This window comes from Halichoerus grypus, chromosome 8 (genome assembly GCF_964656455.1).
Source record: "Halichoerus grypus chromosome 8, mHalGry1.hap1.1, whole genome shotgun sequence".
Lineage (NCBI taxonomy): Eukaryota > Metazoa > Chordata > Mammalia > Carnivora > Phocidae > Halichoerus > Halichoerus grypus.
In genome coordinates, this window is record NC_135719.1 from 48,221,742 (window position 1) to 48,240,319 (window position 18,578).

General features: G+C 52.6%; 1 protein-coding gene across 13 annotated transcripts in view; it reads left to right on the forward strand.

Moving 5' to 3' along the window:
- Positions 1-18,578, forward strand: part of MEGF11 (multiple EGF like domains 11) — a 242,960-nt gene that overhangs the window by 21,408 nt on the left and 202,974 nt on the right. For all 13 annotated transcript variants that reach the window (XR_004915732.2, XR_013450427.1, XM_036087106.2 and 10 more), the window contains exons 2-4: positions 3,648-3,753; positions 8,100-8,201; positions 12,301-12,401. Coding sequence is in view for 11 of the 13 variants with exons in the window: in XM_036087106.2 (XP_035942999.1) it covers positions 3,648-3,753; positions 8,100-8,201; positions 12,301-12,401 (309 nt within the window). In the remaining 2 variants the exon portion in view is untranslated. The remainder of the gene's footprint in view (positions 1-3,647; positions 3,754-8,099; positions 8,202-12,300; positions 12,402-18,578) is intronic.

The window sequence follows — 18,578 nt, forward strand, 5'->3', positions numbered from 1 at the left end:
AATGCTCAGTCGATTGGTTCAGGCTGGGGCAGGTGTGAGGGCTCCCCTCCTAGCCACCTTCTCTCCCCTCCAGCCTCTGGCCCGGTTCATTCGGGGTGAAGCAGCCACATCTCACCGCCAGGAGGGAAATGTCTTCACCTTTGCAACTTCACTCCCTTCCTCTGCTCCTTAATATGCAGGGAGCATGGACCAGAGGGAAGGGAACCAACAGATCTATTTCCATGTTCTCTTCCTTCGAAGTGAAACCAGCGGCATTTTCTTATTTAATTATTAATGCCCTAAATCAGATGGTGCCCGATATGTTAACCTCTGTCACTCCAAATGGAGTCGGCCTAATAACCACTGTGGCAGCATTGATTTTCCCTCAGTCATCTTGTGAGCATATGTCTTTGGGATCCATCCTCTGAGAGAGCGCCAAGCCCCATTCACGTTCACGGTGGTGAGGAGCTGCCCCCGTGGGGAGGGGGCGTGGCCCCTCTCTGGCTGCTCTTCACTTAGCCTCAGTGAATTGTCTGAGAAAGAAATACTTTTTCTAAAATCAGTTCCCCAGGGGCGCCTGGGTGGCTCAGTTGTTAAGCATCTGCCTTCGGCTCAGGTCATGATCCCAGGGTCCTGGGATCGAGCCCCGCATTAGGCTCCCTGCTCGGTGGGAAGCCTGCTTCTCCCTCTCCCAGTCCCCCCTGCTTGTGTTCCCTCTCTCACTGTGTCTCTCTCTGTCAAATAAATAAAATCTTGAAAAAGTAAAATAAAATAAATAAAATCAGTTTCCCAAAGGAATTGACTGGTTTGGCCTAGGATGTGACCCCACCTTCGAGGCGTTTCCATGACACGTGGGCAAGATGAAGTAGGCGAGCTGGAAAAGCTGGGATGTGAGATGGGAAGAGCAGTCAGTGCTGGGCCGTGTGGCCCAGACTGGAAGCTACGTGCGTGGAGCGTGCCCAGCACCCCGTAGGTGCCAAGCCCGGGGTGGGTGGAGGGCCCGGGGGCCCGAGCTGGACCTCGAGCTGATGGTCCTTGGACACGCAAAGTTGATGATGACGTGCTTTGAGGGCAAGGGGAGCAGTGTGAACAAGGAGCAGGAGAGACCAGTCTGGCCCCCGGGAGGGAAGTGTGGGTATTAAGGTTGCATCTATTAGATTGGGTTCCAAGAAAAAGTCTGAGGGCAGAGCGAGTCCAAGGAGAGCCTTCCACCCTCAGGCTGGACGTCCTTCTTCCCTGAGCCCCTCCCACACTTCCACAGGGGCAGACTTAGCATCAGATGGGGAACCGTGTGGCTGCTGGTGGCAGGGCTGTTCCAGGCTTGGGTGTGAATGCCCCCCGCTCTGCTGGACTTACCACAACCACACGGACAGAGGAGTGAGGCTGCCTCGCCGCCTGTGTCCTCTCGTGCTCCCCGTCCACCTCCCCTTCCCCCTCTCCCTCTCTGCACCCGGCATCCAGGTATCCCATGGCCAGTGGGAGTCGGCCAAACTGTCCTACCCACATCCGACATAGAGGGAAGAGGTTTGCATGAAGATTTTAAAAGATCTCCCAAATTCTAGCAAGGATCCTAGTTACCTCCATCTCCCACCCCTCTCCTATCACCGTGGGTCAAAAGGGGGCCAGAGGAACACTCTCCTCTAATCCAGGGGGCTTTGATGTTCTAAGTTTCATGAGTTTGAAGATGCGGTCGTGGGGTCCACTCGGGAGATGAAAGGAGTGGCCGAGTCAATGAGACAGGGCCGTAGAGAGAACCAGAATGAGGCATTCTCTCCCCCTGGCATTCCGACATTGTGCCTTTCGGAGCACCGGGTCTCTTCCTTTACTCCTTTATTTAATTTATTTGGTGGTGGATCTGCCCAAACCCCACCTGGAAGACGATGTTCATCCTACACTTGGCTCTCCCCAAAACTTAATGCTACATCTGGGCACACTTTCTCATCCAGGTTGTGGCTCCTGCTCTCCGAGGGGAATGGGCTGAAACGCCCTGCAGCCCTAGAGGGGGCGTGGGCCCCATGCTGTGCCCCGCCTTTTGGGGGGGGTCCCTTAGGTCTCCAAGGACTTGTTGGGGGGGAGGTGAGTGAGGAGGGGAGATGAGGGGCTGTGACCTGCATACTCCTGGCTTGGCAAATTAAGTGGAAACACCAGAATTGCTTTTCTCTTTCTAAACTGATTTTCAAAATACGTTTAGCCAGATTATTTTCAGATCTCAAACAGAAAAACCTCATTAATCATTAATTTGGACCCCTACAGTTATACAGAATTTGTGACAATTTGTTTATCTTTGAAGGAGCTGCTAAGAAAGAATTTAGTGAGGAAATTACTGGGGACGAGCAGGAGAGTATTTAACCTTTCACGAAGACAGGAGCTCTATTTAGCTTCCCTCTGGGTAAGATGGGGGTGTGTGCGACATGCATGTCGCTCTTGTCTGTCCCTGAGTGGAGTGAGTCCTTCCTCATCGGCAAGCTCAGGGCCAATGGACTGGATCCTCTACCATTTCAAGCCCTGGGGACCCTTTCCGATGTCAAAATATTTTCTATGTCATCCCCGCCCCCAGTTATTAGAAGTTGCATCTTTCAGTGTAGCAGATTGAGAAGAAAAGCTACTCTGAATTCAGTAAAGCTTTTAAGCAAATCACGGCAGCATCTGTGTACACATGAAAAATAGTGCTATCTTTCTGAGTCACGGTGTTCATTCATTCTGTAGCTGATGTTTGAGCACATGTGAATTCCAGCTCCCCTGGGCTGTCCCCGCAGGTGGGAACCCTGCAGTTCTCTAAGTCTGTAGGACCACGGGGTCCTGGATTTCCAGGGCAGGAAGGAGCCTAGGGGGTCACTGTGGTTACTCCCACCTTAATGATTCTCTGCCTCCGTGAGGAGCCCTTTGTTGGGGGAGTCCTCAGTTTAGGGGACCAAGGGGGTTGACATGTGTGTAGGCACACTTGACACTTGCCATAAGCTGTCACTTCAGGGGCCTGGATCAAACTCTACAAGCTGCTTCCTCGAAGCCCCTCACCAGTCCTTCATCCCTTGGTGGGAGTGATGTGTGCATCAGGCTGGGTGTCAGTGACAGATATCCCATAGCAGCAAGAGAAGCAAGGTGCAGCCTTCTGGGTAGCCTGGAAGAGTTTTCCCAGCTCAGCTTCCCCAGGGGCCACCAGACACCTTTCTTCCCTTTCTTTGTTGCAGGAAGTTGGGGAAGGGGAGAGTGGATGTGCAAAGCACATCAGAGCTGAGGGGGAAGGGACCGAGGGGAAGACCCTGCATTTAAAGGTCAGGAGTTCTTGGTCCCAGCGTGGGCTCAGGGGCCTGAGGACACCCTGATCTTACAGCCAAAAGTTGTGCATGTGGGCATTTTTCTGGGGAGAATTTCTTGAATTTGCATGAGATTCTCAAAGCAGTCCACAAGCCAACAAACTTTCAGAAGCCCTGGCCTGGAATACCAACTTTTCCCTGACTCAGGCTTCCCACTCCCCGGTTACTCAGAACTGGTGAAGTGTAGTCAAAACCCACAAGTGTGAAATATCAAATGCTCATTACATGACGTTGGGGGCAAACTTAGTCTGTTTAGCGAGTCTGTTTTGCCGCCTCGTGTGAGAAGACTCAGTGGCGAACAGACGCCCGGGAAAACGGTCTGATTAATGACGCTGCTTCCTTTGTACCCCCCAGGGCCCGGGATGGCACTCTCCGCGACAGAGCTCATTATCTTCTCCCTCCTGCAGACTGCCCTGTCCCTGAACCCCGAGGACCCCAACGTGTGCAGCCACTGGGAGAGGTAAGATGTGGGTCTTGGACGGCCAGGCGTTCCCTGAGGGCCTCTCCCCGGGGCTTGGTACGGTTGGGACAAAAGCAGAGTTGGGAGGTACAGAATCTGGCCACCGCAGGCCTGTAGTCCAGCTGGAGAAACAGCGCAGGCGCCGAACGACAGGACCAAGCAGTGTCGATTCTGTCTACACTCGGGGCCCTGGGAGCTCCAGGCCAAGGGGCTTGACTTAAGTGCTGCTGTCTGATAGTTCGCAAGGAACTCTGGTCGCTCCCTGCATTTGCCCTTCCAGGCCATTTTACAGACGAGGAAGTAGAGGCACAGAGGGGCTCAGTGCCCGTCCACAGCCAGGCGGGGGGGGGTGGGGGGTGGGGTGGGCAGTGAGTGTGGTCCAGATGTGCTCTTCTCCAAAACTGTGACGCCTTGCCTGGTCCCCCAGGACTGGCATCAGTGCGGCGGCTCCCCTGTACTGGGCGGCCAGCTGCCCGCCCCACGGAGGACGGGTGAGGGGACTCCGCTGCTTCCAGCCGGGGTGGGAGGGCTCCCGGGGGAAGTGCGGCCCAGGGCGTCAGCAGAAGACCTGGCTGCATTCCGGCTGCCGCACCTGGTCCGTGGGGAACGGGCCAGGGCCCTGCAGACAGCCTGACTTTGAAGTACAAGGTTAAAGTATTGATTTTGGTGAGCAGAGAGATAGTGACCAGAGACCCAATCAGGAAAAACCGAATTAAACCCTGGAATTGATTGGTTGTGCTGACCAGGACGACTCTGCCACTTAGATGTTAATAAATCAAATGAATAAAATTAAGATGAGCTCCAGCGAGTGGGGCTGTCCATGCTCCCTGCTTGTGAGGGGGAGTATCCTGGCCCCACGGCAGGGCAAGGCGCCCCGCCCGGGCAGCACCAGGCCCTGCAGGGATGGGCTGGGCAAGCAGACGGACTGTGCCCCCACCGGCATGATCACCGGGGACTGGGCGCCCTGTGGGAGTCCCTATAGTCGGGGCGGGAGCAGAATGTGGTGCCGCACCGTGCCCCTTTTAGGGGAAGGGGGAAGAAGGCAAGATCTGTCAGGAGAAGACCTTGGTTCATTCCAGTCTGGATCTCGCCACCTGCTAGCTGTAATGATTTGGGAGAAGTCTCTGAACCGCTTTGAGTTTGCTTCCACCTCTGTAGAGTGGGAAGAATAATTGCCCTGGCCTCCCGGGCTCGCAGGAGGATCAGGGTGCCAGTGTCATGAAAGGGCTTTCAGGACCGTAAAGGTCCATTATGGTCTTTTCTTGTTGATATCTCTAGCTTTGCGGGAACTGCTTCTCGCACACTTTAATGCACATCAGGCTCACTGGAGGTGTGGATGAGAAACAGTCTCCTGGGTCCCAGCCCCAGGGACTCCGATGCTATAGGTCTAGGGTAGAGCCTAGGAATATGCATTTTTCATAAGCTTTCTGCATGACTCTGAGGTTACTCAGGCCCTTTGCCCCTTCTGGTCTTGGCGAATTGAAACCTTCATTTCCCAGAAGGTGAGAAAGCTGTCAGCTCAAATTGTACATTATTAGTACCTGGTATGTAGACTCCAGCATCAATAGCCCGCCTACCATCCACCTGTCCCGGCTGAGACACAGTTGCTTCCTGCCCATGGCTGTGCTATATCCCCACCTGCAGAATACCCCCTCCCCGTCTGCCTTTCTCTGCCTTCCCCAGCTCCTCTGACCGGGCCCCTCTCCTCCAAGGAGCCTTCCCTGATGGCAGAGCCCTTCCTCACGTCCCTCTTCTCAGGGTCCCGACTGCATCACTTTGAACAGTGGATCAGTTCAAACTCAAACCGAATTCTCTAATTTTCTAGACCTCCCCGATATCAATCAATTTGGAATATGAAAATACTCTGAATGGAGCCTGCACTGAGCTGGCTGTCAGCCGAGGTGATCCTTTGATGGGAGGACAAGGACTGGCCCTATAACTAAAGTGAAGTCGGGGGACCCCTGTGGCTTCTCCAGCCCCTAGGGAGGAGGCCTCGCAGGCAATGCGCATAACACCATGTGCCTTCTTCTTGGCTTGCCCACCTGAGCTCCGCTTCCAGTGACACGTGGACAGATGTAGTCTGTGTCATTCCAGAAACACGCTCCGGTCCCCAGAGACTGCTTAGGGAGAATTTCTCAGCTGGATTAGTGCTTCTGGCGGGCTCCTTGTTAATTATGCCCCTCCACCATAAAACCCAGTGGAAAGACCTCCCCTGGCTAATAAAGCCCAGCTCTACAAGATTAATCTGGTCCCTCATTAGCATGTTGGCAAGTGAGCGTGTTAAACCGACCAGCCATGAAACCGGGGGCACACCCTTCGCCCCAGAGACTTGGAGTTGATTCGAGGTCTCATTGCCAGACTTGCTCAGCCCAGGACACCCCTGCAGAGCTGGGACCGTCCCCCATGACACTCTCCTCACCCCTCTGTCGGGCTGATGCCTTTTCTCTGAGCACCCACTATCTCTGTCAGGACTGGAAGGGGTGCCTGAGTCCCCCCGAGTGCTTAACAAAGGCAGGGAGTCCATTCCGTGTGTGGGTCCTGCTCCTCCTCCCCCCCACCACGGTCAGGGAGGAAATGTCCCTTAGTGCCTAGCGCAGGAGGTGAACTGCTGCGGTCATATAATAATGGTGGCCAGCATCCATTCGACACTGGGCACCCATTAAAAATTTTACACATATTCTCTTGTGTTGAGCACTTTACATGTCTTCTCTTGCTTTATCTTCCCACCACCCTGAGAGGTGGACACTCTTATTGCCTTGCTGAATCCTCGCAATGACTGTGTGAAGTCCCTGGCAATTTTTGTCATGAATTTACAGGCGAGGAAAAGGAGGCTTCCGTGAGTTAAGCAACACGTCTAAGGACGTGCTGCGAACAGGTGACAGGGTTCAAATGTGACCCAGAGCTCATGCACTCTGAGCCGTTCATTCTCCTGCCCTAAGTGAGGTGTTCAAAAGCCGCGTGGAAACATAGGATCGTGGACTCTCAGAGTTGGAAGGGGCCCCTTGGGAAGCCAGGGGTGGGTGTTGAGCTGCCTCGGTGTCCCCAAGCCTGGAGATGAACCGGGCTTGGCCCATGTCTGCACAGACGTGTGCCTCTGACTCACATCTCCGTTGCGCCGGCTGGTAGAGGCTCAGCAGGGACCCTCCTTACATCCTCAGTGCTTCAAAGAACCGGAATTTTCCAGGGCCCTGAGTCCCTGTGCCCTGCTGACTTCTCCGGGGCCCTCTTTCTGGATTCCATATCTTTGACCTTTAAAGCCTGCTGTGGACCCACTCGGGGAGCTGGCCTGCCCAGCCCCCTTGCAAGCAAACCAACAGTCTCCTCAGGCAAAGCAGACGGATTTTTAGAGCCTGGATCTGGCCATCTGGCCCAGGTCAGTGAGCCGTCGGGGGGGAAACAGTGAGGAGTACCAACCTACAAAAAAATGAATTCCTGACATCTCAGTTGGGGCCCTCTCCCAGCCTGCACAGCAAGTGTGAATCTTCCCTTCAGCATCCTGGCTCGACCGCCTTCTCATACACCTCCTGCCGGGGGCGGGCAAGTAGAAAGGCTTATGGGTTAAGGCTGAGATCTTCCTCCCCAAGACTTCTTCCCACTGTTCAGGTTTCTAGCTAATAGGCAGCATAACAAGATAGTGCTTCGATTAGGAGTTCTGGGGCATGTCCTCGATGCTCCCACCGCTACACTGGAGACAGAGCGGAAGGTAACTGGGGGACCTTGGGGAAGTCACTGATTCTTTCTTTTCTTCATTGTCCTTGTCTGTAAAATGAAGATAGCAATCTATCAACCTTATAGGATTGTGAGGACTAAAATGGATTAAAACACTTAGCACGGGGCACTCAATAAATATTAGCAGTTAATTGGTACCGGTTGTGTGACCTGGGCAAGCTGCCTCTCTCTGAGCCTTAGTTTCTTCAGCTGTAAAATGGGACCACTTACTTCATAAAATTGCTACAAGGATCAGCTTCCATATATATGCTTTGAAACCCATAAAAATCCAAACAAAGTATTTTAAAGCTTGTTGGCTCTGCCTTCCAGAGCCACATAGAATAAACCTAAACCCTCCCTTATTCATTCTCTGATAAATGAACAAATGATCTAGAATTTCAGAAAATGAGCCGGGCCAAAGGGCAGTAAGGGATATGTCTTGGATCCAGCCTGGGTCAGGGAGGTGTGAATGCTGAGGGCATCCAGGGCAGGAGGAGGATAGTGGGGTGGGGGGGAGGTTGGAGCCCCTGAATGCCTGGCTGCGGGCCTGGTTCCCCTGGGGCAGGAGCCCCCATCTTGAATATCAGCTCAGCCTCTCGAGTGCTGACCATAGCTTCCACCTCCTGTCTGGTTCTCAGCTATGCCGTGACCGTCCAGGAATCATACGCACACCCCTTTGACCAGATCTACTACACGCGATGCACGGACATCCTCAACTGGTTCAAGTGCACCCGGCACCGGTGAGTACCTGTCTCGGGTGATGGGGCAGGGAGAATGTACTGGGCCCTCAGGGCTCTCCTTTGTGCCGGTTAGTAAAAGGCCCCTGGAGTAGCTGTAGGCAGTGTACTGCGTTTATCCCCTTGGTGCTCAGTCTTTACCCTGAACATCTGAGATGCTCTGCTGAGGGCTTCCTTCTGGCCAGAGAAGCTTATGGGCAGGGCGGGCCAGAAGTGCTGGAGAATTACTGCCCTTGGGGGCATCCCTCACCCAATGAGAAATGGGGAGTTGCTGGGTAAACCGCCCCCCAGCTCCCTCACCCTGAGGGTAAAGGGGAGAACTCTGAGGAACATTCTACACATATCCCAGTGCACCATGAATTGGCTGCCTTTTCTTCCCTGTCTCTTTTTCCCCCTCCCCTCGCAGTGCTTCCTTAGATTGCCTCTCCAATAAAGTGCTTGTCCTTGAATCTTTGCCTCAGGGTCAGCGGGGGGACCTCCAACCTCAGGCAGATCCCTCAGAGCAGATGTAGCCCCATGGCAGGGCATCTGGCTTGGAGAACTGAGCACAGGAGAGAACTGGGCACCTTCTTCTCACCTTGGCCGGGCTGCCCATGGGAAGAGCTCAATCTAAATGACTGTGTGGGGGTCCCCTGCTCCCTTGTCTGCAGCCCTCCTGCAGATCATGCCATTCTCTCATGTTGCTGGGGGAAAGAGGAGAGGAAGGAAGAGAGAACACGTTTTATTGGATGACCCTGGGCAAGTTGCTTTATTTGGGAATTCCCAGTGTGCTCATCAAACATACAATGATCTCTGCCCTACCTACTCACGGGGTCCATTGAGGTCAGGGATGAGAAAATGCTTTGAAAAGTGCAGGGAAAGACAGGGAGGAGCGAGCTATTAGATCTGGGCAAGGTGGCACTATTATTTGAGGGGTGGAAACCAGCAGATGAAGGGTGGGTGAGCGCATGAGGGGAAAGCCACCTATTAGGCCTCTTCCCTAGTTGCCGAGCATCCATGTTGGTTCCAGATTTCTTTGGCTTCCTCCATGGGGGCCTTGTCCCTCTTTGTGGTTTATGCCTGAATCACGGTGGTAGCAAGGTGGATGGGGAAACTTGCTCTATGCTGAAGTGCCAAAATCCTGGTTTTCTTTGGGGTTTTGTTCGTAAGTTGCTGTGAGCATAGACATGATAGCTGCTTTGACATCCTTATTTGCTAATCCCAACATCTGGGCCACTTCACGGTGGTCTTCATTCATTGTCTTTTCCTTTATGTAGGCAGTATTTTCCAGTTGCTCCTTGCATCTAGTAATTTTGAATTATATTCTGGGCACTGTGAACAGCAGAGATTGTAGAGAATGAAATCTGTTACGTTCCTCCCGAGAGGATTGATTTGTTGTTGTTTGTTTCGGCAATCAGTTAATCTGGCTGCATTCGATTTCCAGACTCCGAAAGTTCCATATTTTTAGCCTTAGCGGGACCGTGTGGGACCTGCCCCCCACACATACCATTCAGGAGCCAGGAGTTTGGGCAGAGATTTTACAAAGAATATGGGGCTTCCTCTTTGCGGCTCTCTCTTTTCTGGGGTTTCACTTTTCACTCTCAAATTACTGGATCCACCCTGGACTTGTCTTGTAGTGCTTTAAGCCAGGAAGGCTGTGTGTTTTCTACCTGAATTGTAGCCACCTGGAATATGGTTGATTGGGGCCTGCCCTTGGGCTAACCTTGCCCAGTGTCATTTCCTTTTTCTGAATTTCTCTTTCCCTCCAGTATCCACCTTTGTTCCCTCTCTGGTGCCTTCTGGTAGTTGTGGTTGTTTTTTTGTGTTTTTTTGTTTTTTTTTGTTTTTTAATATTTCTCCCAGATTGTATAATTGTTTGTAGGAACTTTGCTCCCATAGGAGCTACTCGGCCATGACCGCATCCCCTTCCCCTAGCCCTTGATTGTGAAATGAGGAGGTGGGACCAAATATCCCCTTCCAGCTTCCTTAGCTGTGCCAAGTTGGCTGCCTGTGACCCCGGTCAAAGGTGGAGGCAGAAATAGAGGTCCTGCTCCCTCCATGAGCCCTGTCAGGCCCTGTGCCAGAGCCAAGTTTGCTCTGAGGTGTGGCTTTGTTAGGTACTCGGAGGCCCGGGCTGCCATCCATCAGCGCTGGGGGGAAGGTGAGTGAGTGGCTGCTTATTAAAATAGGCTGCATTCCTGGAACATGAATTATTTTGCTAAATTACTGAGTTGCCTTGCAGCTTTCCTGCTGACCTGGGGTGTGCATGCTGACAGCCACACCATCAGTCTGCTTCAGTGTGGAATGGTTTGTTTAAATGCAGCACCCTTTTCCTGACAGCCTGGCCCCTGGCTCCTTCCCTCTGCTGCTCCCCACCCCAGCGCTGGGAGCAAGCAAGGGTGGGAGAGCCAGAAGCAGCGGGAGACATCTCTCTCCTGGGAGGCTGCCATGGTGCCAAGACCACCTCTCCACTGGACGGACTGGGGGATACCCCTGTGTGGTGGGACGACTGGGTTGGATGAACTCTGAGCCAACCCTGCCTGACGCTTCCTTTATCTGAGAGGTCCACGCCACCCCCAAAATTGCCGGGAGCTGCTTTCCTGTACCGGGGAAGGAGCTTCACTTTGAGGCTGGCTTACTTTTCATTATGGGCTTTTGACAAAGTAGAATGACCTTAGTTTACGACACTCCCAAATATCACGGATTTCCCTGGGGCCCTGCACTGTCATTTGTCATAAAGCGAGGGCTTTAAAGACTGGGAGGGCTGTGGGACTCCCTTCCCAAGTTGGCCTGACCATTCATGGAAAGCAGGCTGTAGGCATCTCCCATGTCTGGTCCCCGCTGCTCTGCCCCCTAAGGAGGGGTCCTCAGGGCAGGCTCCCCTGGGGTGTGGGTGGGGATGTGAAGGAGCTCTGGCTTCAAGGCCCGAAGACTTGGGGTTGAGTCCTAGTCATGCATCATGACCTTGGGAAGTTAGTTCCTCTCTCTGTCCCTTAATGGCCACTTCAATCTCTTCCATTTTGACTTTAGGTGTGAGGAAGGGGTTTGCATACCAATACCCCATCTTGATTTCCTCCTAAGGACTCTGTCCTCCCACCAGCCATTTACCTGGTCTTTCTCATTCACTATGGCCATCCCATATGGCCAGCCAGCCACCCTGTGGGGACTGGCACTGGGCAGTAGGTTAAGCCTGGTGGCTTTGAAATTAGAGTGACTTGGGTTCAAATCTTGATTCTGAAACTGATTCATTGTGTGACCTTGAGCGAGTCATTAACTTCTCTGAATATCAGTTTTCTCATCCATGAAACAGAAGGGGGGCTCATAAAATAAGAATAAAAACTGTAAAAAGGAAATAAAACAAAGGTGACATAGTCCTGTTACCTGCCTCAGATAGAGAATGGAATGACGTTGCGCCTAGAAATCTCTCTGGCACAGGATGAAGTGTCCATGCCTGTGCCAGCAGAAGAGGCACACTCCAGGTCTCTGATTCCCAGGTCAGAGCTGCTTCTGCTCCCTGGGTCTTATACCTTCTTCCTGTTGCAGAGCCAGGGGCTGCTTCTGAGCCTTCCCAGGGATGGCATGCGAAGCTCTTGCCCAGGACATGTTATTTTTGGCATGAGGGAGGTTAATCCGCTCTCTGGGACTGGGTCAGACTCAGAGGGCCCTTTGCTGATCCTGTTTCAGTTCTCCAGATGGGTGGACCGAGTCCCTGGAGGCCACGAGCAGCCTGCTCATTTGGGCAGTGGCCCTGGCCACTCTCAGGGCCCAAGTCCAGTTTGGGTCCCCCCAGGAGCTCCCCAGGGTCTGGAGGCTTTCAGGAGAAGCGCCTAGTTACCTTCCACCGTCACCCTGGAAAGGACCTTCCGAAACCCTTCTCGGTATCACGCCGACGAGACTGGGGAAAGTAGGTGTGGCAGATGCCATGTCAGTAATACTTTCTGCATCACAGTGGCCCAGATGCAGCCATCGATTTTTCTTTATTGTGTTCCTTCATATTCGAAGCCGCCATGCATTTTGAAGTAATTATTGAATGGCATCCTCAATATAGCTTAACACAAATATCATTCTAACGCGAGTGATTGATTTTCAATACTTTCAAGTGGCTTTCTCCCTTGTGCCTCAGGATCAGCTATAAGACGGCGTATCGGCGTGGCCTCCGGACCATGTACCGGCGCAGGTCCCAGTGCTGCCCTGGCTACTACGAGAATGGGGACTTCTGCATACGTACGTAGGGGCCGCCTCCCTGGGGCAGGGGAGGGAACCAAGGGGAAGGGAGGTAGCGGGCTGTCAGCCAGGCCCTGGGCAGCAGGCCTTGGCTGAGCTGAGGGCTCCAGAAATCCCTGCCTGCTGGCAGCTCTGCGGGGATCAATGGGTCTGCTACAAGCACGTTCGCACAAATTTGTCCAACAGGTCGATCTCCCAAGAGGGTTGGATAGACGCCGGTCGGTTCTAGGCTTTGATGGGGTCAGGAGAGAAGTGCACACTTTTGGAGCGTGCTCTGAGGAGCCGTGGGGAGGAAGGGCTGAGTGCCTGGCACAGATCGGAAGGGCTCCAGAAGGCTTTGCTGGATGGAAGGAGACATGGATGGATAGAGGGTGGAGGGATGGATAGAGGGTGGAAGGGAGGAAGGAAGGCAGGCTGGATTATTGGAGAGCAAGACCATAGTACCGAGAAGGAGGGTAGTAAGAATAAGATAGATCACAAGGGACCGGTTCTAGGAAGTGGGAACATTTCCAAAAAGGATCAGGAGACCTGAGGACAAGGTGGGCACGAGGGCTTAGTTTCTGGCAGCCGCAGGCCCTCTGGGTGGGAGGGCAGTGCTGTGCAATGGGAGATATCCAGGAGTCCCAGCTTCCCAGAGATGTGGCTTTGCGTAAGTCACTTAACCTCTCAGGGAGAATGACTGTAGGGTTAGAGTCTGTTAGAGTCCAACGGACTCTTTCCCACCACCTCTGACAGGTGCAATGGGGCCAGTATGGGGCACTCCAGTGGGCAGTAGAGTTTTGCCCCAACTGTGGAGAGTGTCAGAGAAACTGGGAGCCCCCCCCATTAATGACAGAGGGGAATCCACCCCCATAGCGTCTGCTTCTTCATTTGGAGGCAGATTTGGAGAGTGATTTTCCTTGTTAGCATTCTCCTTGCCCTTTGGGTGAGTAGAGTGAGCCGGCACCAGAGAGCCAATTTGGGCAGGGTGGGCGTGTTAGTGTTGGGAATGAAATGACAATTTTCCCCTCCTGATGTTACATATCCCCTCTTGCTGGAGAAGCTCGATCCTAATTGCATTACAGGAGTGAATGAAAAATGCTCCCACAAATGGGTTCTGTAGTGATGGTTTTGCAGGAAACATACAAAGATACTCACGCAAAGCCATCCCCAAAAGGCTGTGTCTCAGGAGCGGGGCAGAGGACTGGACTGGGACAAGGCATTGGCCGACGCCTCACCTGGGATGGAGCTCCTACGGGGACCTGGGTGTAGAAGTGAGATCAAGACCAAGGTTTTACTGCTGCTGTCTGCCCAGAGGAAAGTGAGAGCCAGGCATGGGCTGTGACCCAGGACTCACAAAGCCTGAGCAGAATGGATGTGAGCGGCCCTTCAGGGCTCAGGGCGCAAGGATGGACTGGGGGAAATAATAAAGGGAATTCAGCTGTCAGCACGGGGCTCCAGGAACAGAGGAGCACATTCTTTTTCTAATTTCTATCAGCAATTGTTGGTAGAGCTCTTGGAAAATGAAGAGCAGGGCAGAAGCACTAAGTGTCCCGATTGCACAGACCCAGTCTTATAATCTCCCCCCTACTCCTTATGTCACGGCCATGGGCCAGCCCACCGCCGGGAAACCAGCCGGAAAAGCCAATTTTAGGACTGAGGGCTCCTCCCAAAGGGGAACAGGAGTTTCAGCAGTGAGATGGGTCACTGTGGCATGCGGGGTGCCGGTAATGATGACCCAGGGTGGCAAGAGTCCCATAGGTCTGGGTTTGAGTCTCAGTTCTGTCCCCCCCAACTTCTTCCTCTTTATGCTCATCCTCATGGTCTTCACAGGACAACCCCCCTCACGAGGCACTGTTCCAATCACTTTATATACATGAATGCATCAGCTCCTCACAACAGCTCTCTGAAGTGGGTTCCCTGATCCCTCCCATTTTATAGATGGAGAAACTGAGTCACAGACTGATTAAGTGACTTGACCAGGATCATACAGCTAGAAAGTGGTAGAACTGGGATTTGAACCTAGGATGTCTGGCTCTAGAGTCTGCTCTGACCCGCTTGGATGGGCTGCTTCTCTCTCCGTGTGCCTAGGCAAGATGCCACCTCTTGGTACCTCAGTTTCCATTCATGTAAAGTGGGGATAGTAATAGATATCACCAGACACAGCATAGGGGCTTAATAAATGCCAGCTCCCTACTCCATGACTTTGGGTCTTACCATTTTTTCACTCTTGGCTTTTGTTTTAATTTTTCGTACCTCCATGGACCCTGTCCCTGGGAAAATGCACATGACATATATAACCCCCCCCCCACACACACAGCCCTTTGCACACAGTTTCAGTGGGTCCATGGAGCCCTCAAATCCCTTACAGAGTCTTTGGACCCACAGTAAATCATTTCTGCCATATGTTCATGTTTATCCGTTCGATTTACACTGTTCCTTGTCGACTTGTTTCCTACTCGAGTGCTGGGGACATAGACACACACGAGGGACAGTTGCTACCTCAAGGAGCTGGAAGCCTAGTGGAAAGAGATGGTCTGGTACACGGATACCTGCCCCCAGAGTTACAGATGCTTCGATGAGCATCTTCATAAAGTAGGGCAGAGTAGAACGGAGAGATGTCTTCTTCAGCCATGCCCACTTATCGAGTATTAATGAGGAATCAGCTCTAGGGGCGCCTGGGTGGCTCAGTCGGTTAAGCGTCTCCCTTCAGCTCAGGTCATGATCCCGGGGTCCTGGGATCGAGCCCCGCATCGGGCTCCGGGCTCAGCAGGAAGCCTGCTTTCCCTCTCCCTCTGCCGCTACCCCTGCTTGTGCTCTCTCTCTCTCAAATAAATAAATAAACAAAATCTTAAAAAAAAAGAGGAATCAGCTCTAGACAGAAGACTGAAGGGGGAAACCCTCGAAGGGTGTTCAACCCAGTATTTATTAGACGCCCACTGTGGCGCGCCCGCAGTGCTATGCCTTGGGATATAGGAGAGGTGTTAGGAATAGCTCCTGCCCTCATGGAGCTCATGGTCTTGTTGGGAAGGACAGGCCACATGCAGAAAAACTCGTGGATAACAGCCAGAGGCGAGTGTGTGAAAGAACACAGATGGGACAGCCAGGCTGGAGACAGCGCTGTGACCTGCTCTCCCTCGGGGGGCTTCGTGGGGCTTTGGGCTGGATGGAATGGTGTCTTTGGGCATGGATGGGACAGGGAACCCCATCAGCAAAGACGGGGAGGCAGCTGGCCTGGCCGCGGGGGGCAGATCTGGGCTGGGAGGCTGGCTGGCTGAGGCAGTTACTCATTTCCCTGGGGCTGCCGTTTCAAGCAGCACAGCCTGGCTGGCTTAATCCACAGGAGTGTACTGTCTCACCCCACTGGAGGCTCGAGGTCCAAATCAGGGTGTCAGCAGGGTTGGTTTCTTCTGCTCTAGGCCTCTGCCCTTGCTTCTGGTAGCTCCGTGGCTCGAGGCGCCGGAACTCCATTCTTCACACGGCCTTCTCCTGATATGTGTGTCTGTCTCCAGGTTTCCCCTTTGTATAGGGACACCGGTCAGACTGGGTTAGAGCCCACCCTAATGACCTCATTTGAACTTGATTACCTCTAATAAGACCCTATCTCCAAATAAGGTCAGATTCTGGAGAATTGGGGATTAGGACTTGAACATATGAATTTTAGGGGGACACAATTGAGCCCATGAACAGGTGAGTGTCGGCCATTGCTAGTGTTCTCTTGTTCCTGCTTATTGTAGTGGGAAGAAAGGAAGGGGACCAGCCAGGCTTTGTCAGCTGTCCAGGAGCGAGTGGAGACCCCAGAGTCAGGGAACTTGCCTGAGGGATGGTGCCCAGGGTTCTGGGTGCCAGATGAGAGCTTGCAAAACCGGAGGCTTTCGGGAATCGATGCCCTGTGGCCCCTCCCCCTCCACTTCTTCTCCACCCCTTGGGAGCTAGAGAACCGTCAGGTTCACCAGAACCTGGTGAGAACCCATCTGATGCCAAGAGTCCTCAAGACCGTGCACAGGAACATCTGTGCTCTGGGGTGGGGGGACATCATCCTCCCTCCAGAACCACCTTCCTGGAGCCCATTTCTTAGCAGATACTAGAAGGACACTGGCCTGGAGTAAAAGCCTTGGCTGACTCTGCTATCAACTTGCTGTGCAATCTTGGGCAAGTCCCTTTGCCTCTCTGGACCCACTGTGGCATTGGATGGATCATCCTCGTGCGTGGAAGGAGTAAGATAAAACAATGAGTGAGCATGTCCTGGGATGCATAGAGCTTTATACAGATGCAAACTCCTCTTTGTGCCATTTCCCCTGCCCCAGAACTGCCATCCTTATCCCAGAGCCTTTGGCAGCCCTTCTAGAACCTTCTACACCAGAACTGCCCACCCCCTCCGTTAGCTGCTGATACAGCTGAGTCCTAGCTCCTCTTGGTCACCCAGGCATCGAATATTTCCTGAGGATCACCGGGCACAAACACAGTTCTCTTTCTCTCTCCTTTCTTGGGAGATAGGGCAGTGAGCATCTTTGCCTCACAGGTGGAGCTGATTTTGTCACTTACAAAATGGGGTTTGAGATATTTCAGCAAACTGCTCTTTGAAAATATTAGGTGCTATTGGACTGGATGGGCTTGGTTACGATGCTGTAACAAACACCACCCAAATCCCGGTGGCTTAAAACAATAGAGTTTTAGTCCTTATTCATTTGACATGTCTGTCCTCTGCCAGGACCCAGGCTGTTGGAGCAGGGGCTCTGCAATGTTGCTGGTTGCTGTAGCAGAGAAAAGAGGGCTTGAAGTATTGAAAGCAGAGGGCCAAAGTATTTAGTGAGCACTATCAATGCTTAGCACCACACAGATGCCATGGTAATCACAATTCACAATTCACTCAAATGTATGATCGAGTACCTGATTACCTAATATAAGAATCACCTGGAAGACGTGTTCTAACTTCTAACACAGACTTCTGAGCCCCAGCATCAGTCTCAGATTCAGAAGACTTGGGGAGGGGACTGGAGAATGTGCATTTTTAAAAAAAGATTTATTTATTTATTTGAGAGAGAGAGAAAGCACAAGCAGGGTAGGGGCAGAGGGAGAGAGAGAAGCAGACTCCCTGCTAAGCAGAGAGCCTGACATCGATCCCAGGACCCCAGGATCATGACCTAAGCCGAAGGCAGATGCTTAACCGACTGAGCCGCCCAGGCGTCCTGGAGAATGTGCATATCTAACAAGTTCCCAGGTGATGCTCATGCTGCTGCATTGGGAACCACGCTTTGAAAACCACTGGTCTACCTACCGCTGAAGATGGTTACACTGCATGATGCCTAACAGGTGCATCCTGTTGGTATTCAGGGCCTCTCCTGATGGGCAAGAGGAGAGTGCCTGCTTCAGAGCAGCCAGCAAGGAGGGGGAATTAATCTGTGCAATCCCCCATCTCCTTTTTCCTTTTGGTGGGGGAGGTCATGCCCCCGGACTTCCTGGAGGAGTCATCTAGCCCTTTCAGCGGCTGCTTGGAATGCTAGAGCCCTGCGTGTGGTTTTCATCCAAATGGAGAAGTGGAGGGATTAGCCAGCAGCTCCAGGTATGTGGCCTGGGGGTGGGGGGAGGGGTTGCTCAGCAGCCCGGCAGGGAGACCGCGCAGGCCCATTGGAGTCAGTATGAACCGCCCGGGGATGGCTAAGGGGGAGCCCGCAGCTGACAGTCCAGGAGACTGGCTGCACTGAGGGCACCCTGAGTGGTGCCTAAGATTGAACTCCAGCAAAGTCCTCACACCATTTTTGGGATTTAGGTACCCCTGTCTTATTATCGCAGTTGTTTTATATGGTGGATGGCTATTTAAATGTAAATTTAGCTCATGTTTACTGATTTGCTTGCTCTTCACCTCTTGCGTCTCACTCCTTTCTAGCTTCGGCTTCATTCTTCTGGAAGGGCCGTGTTCAGTAGTTTTTCCTGGGAGGTCCACGAGCAATCGCCTCTCTTACGCTGCGCTCGTCGGAAAATGCCGTATTTTATTTTTGTTGTTGTTTAGATTTTATTTCATAGTCATAATCTTAACTGCAATCCAGCTAGACTTGGAGGTGAAAATGCCTTCATTTTACTCTCACTCTTGAATGGTGCTTTAGCTGCCTGTGGAATTGCAGGTTTTCCGTGATTTTTCCCTCAGGGCGTGAGGATGTTTTTCTGTTGTGTTCCGGAATTTGTCATTGCACACATTGC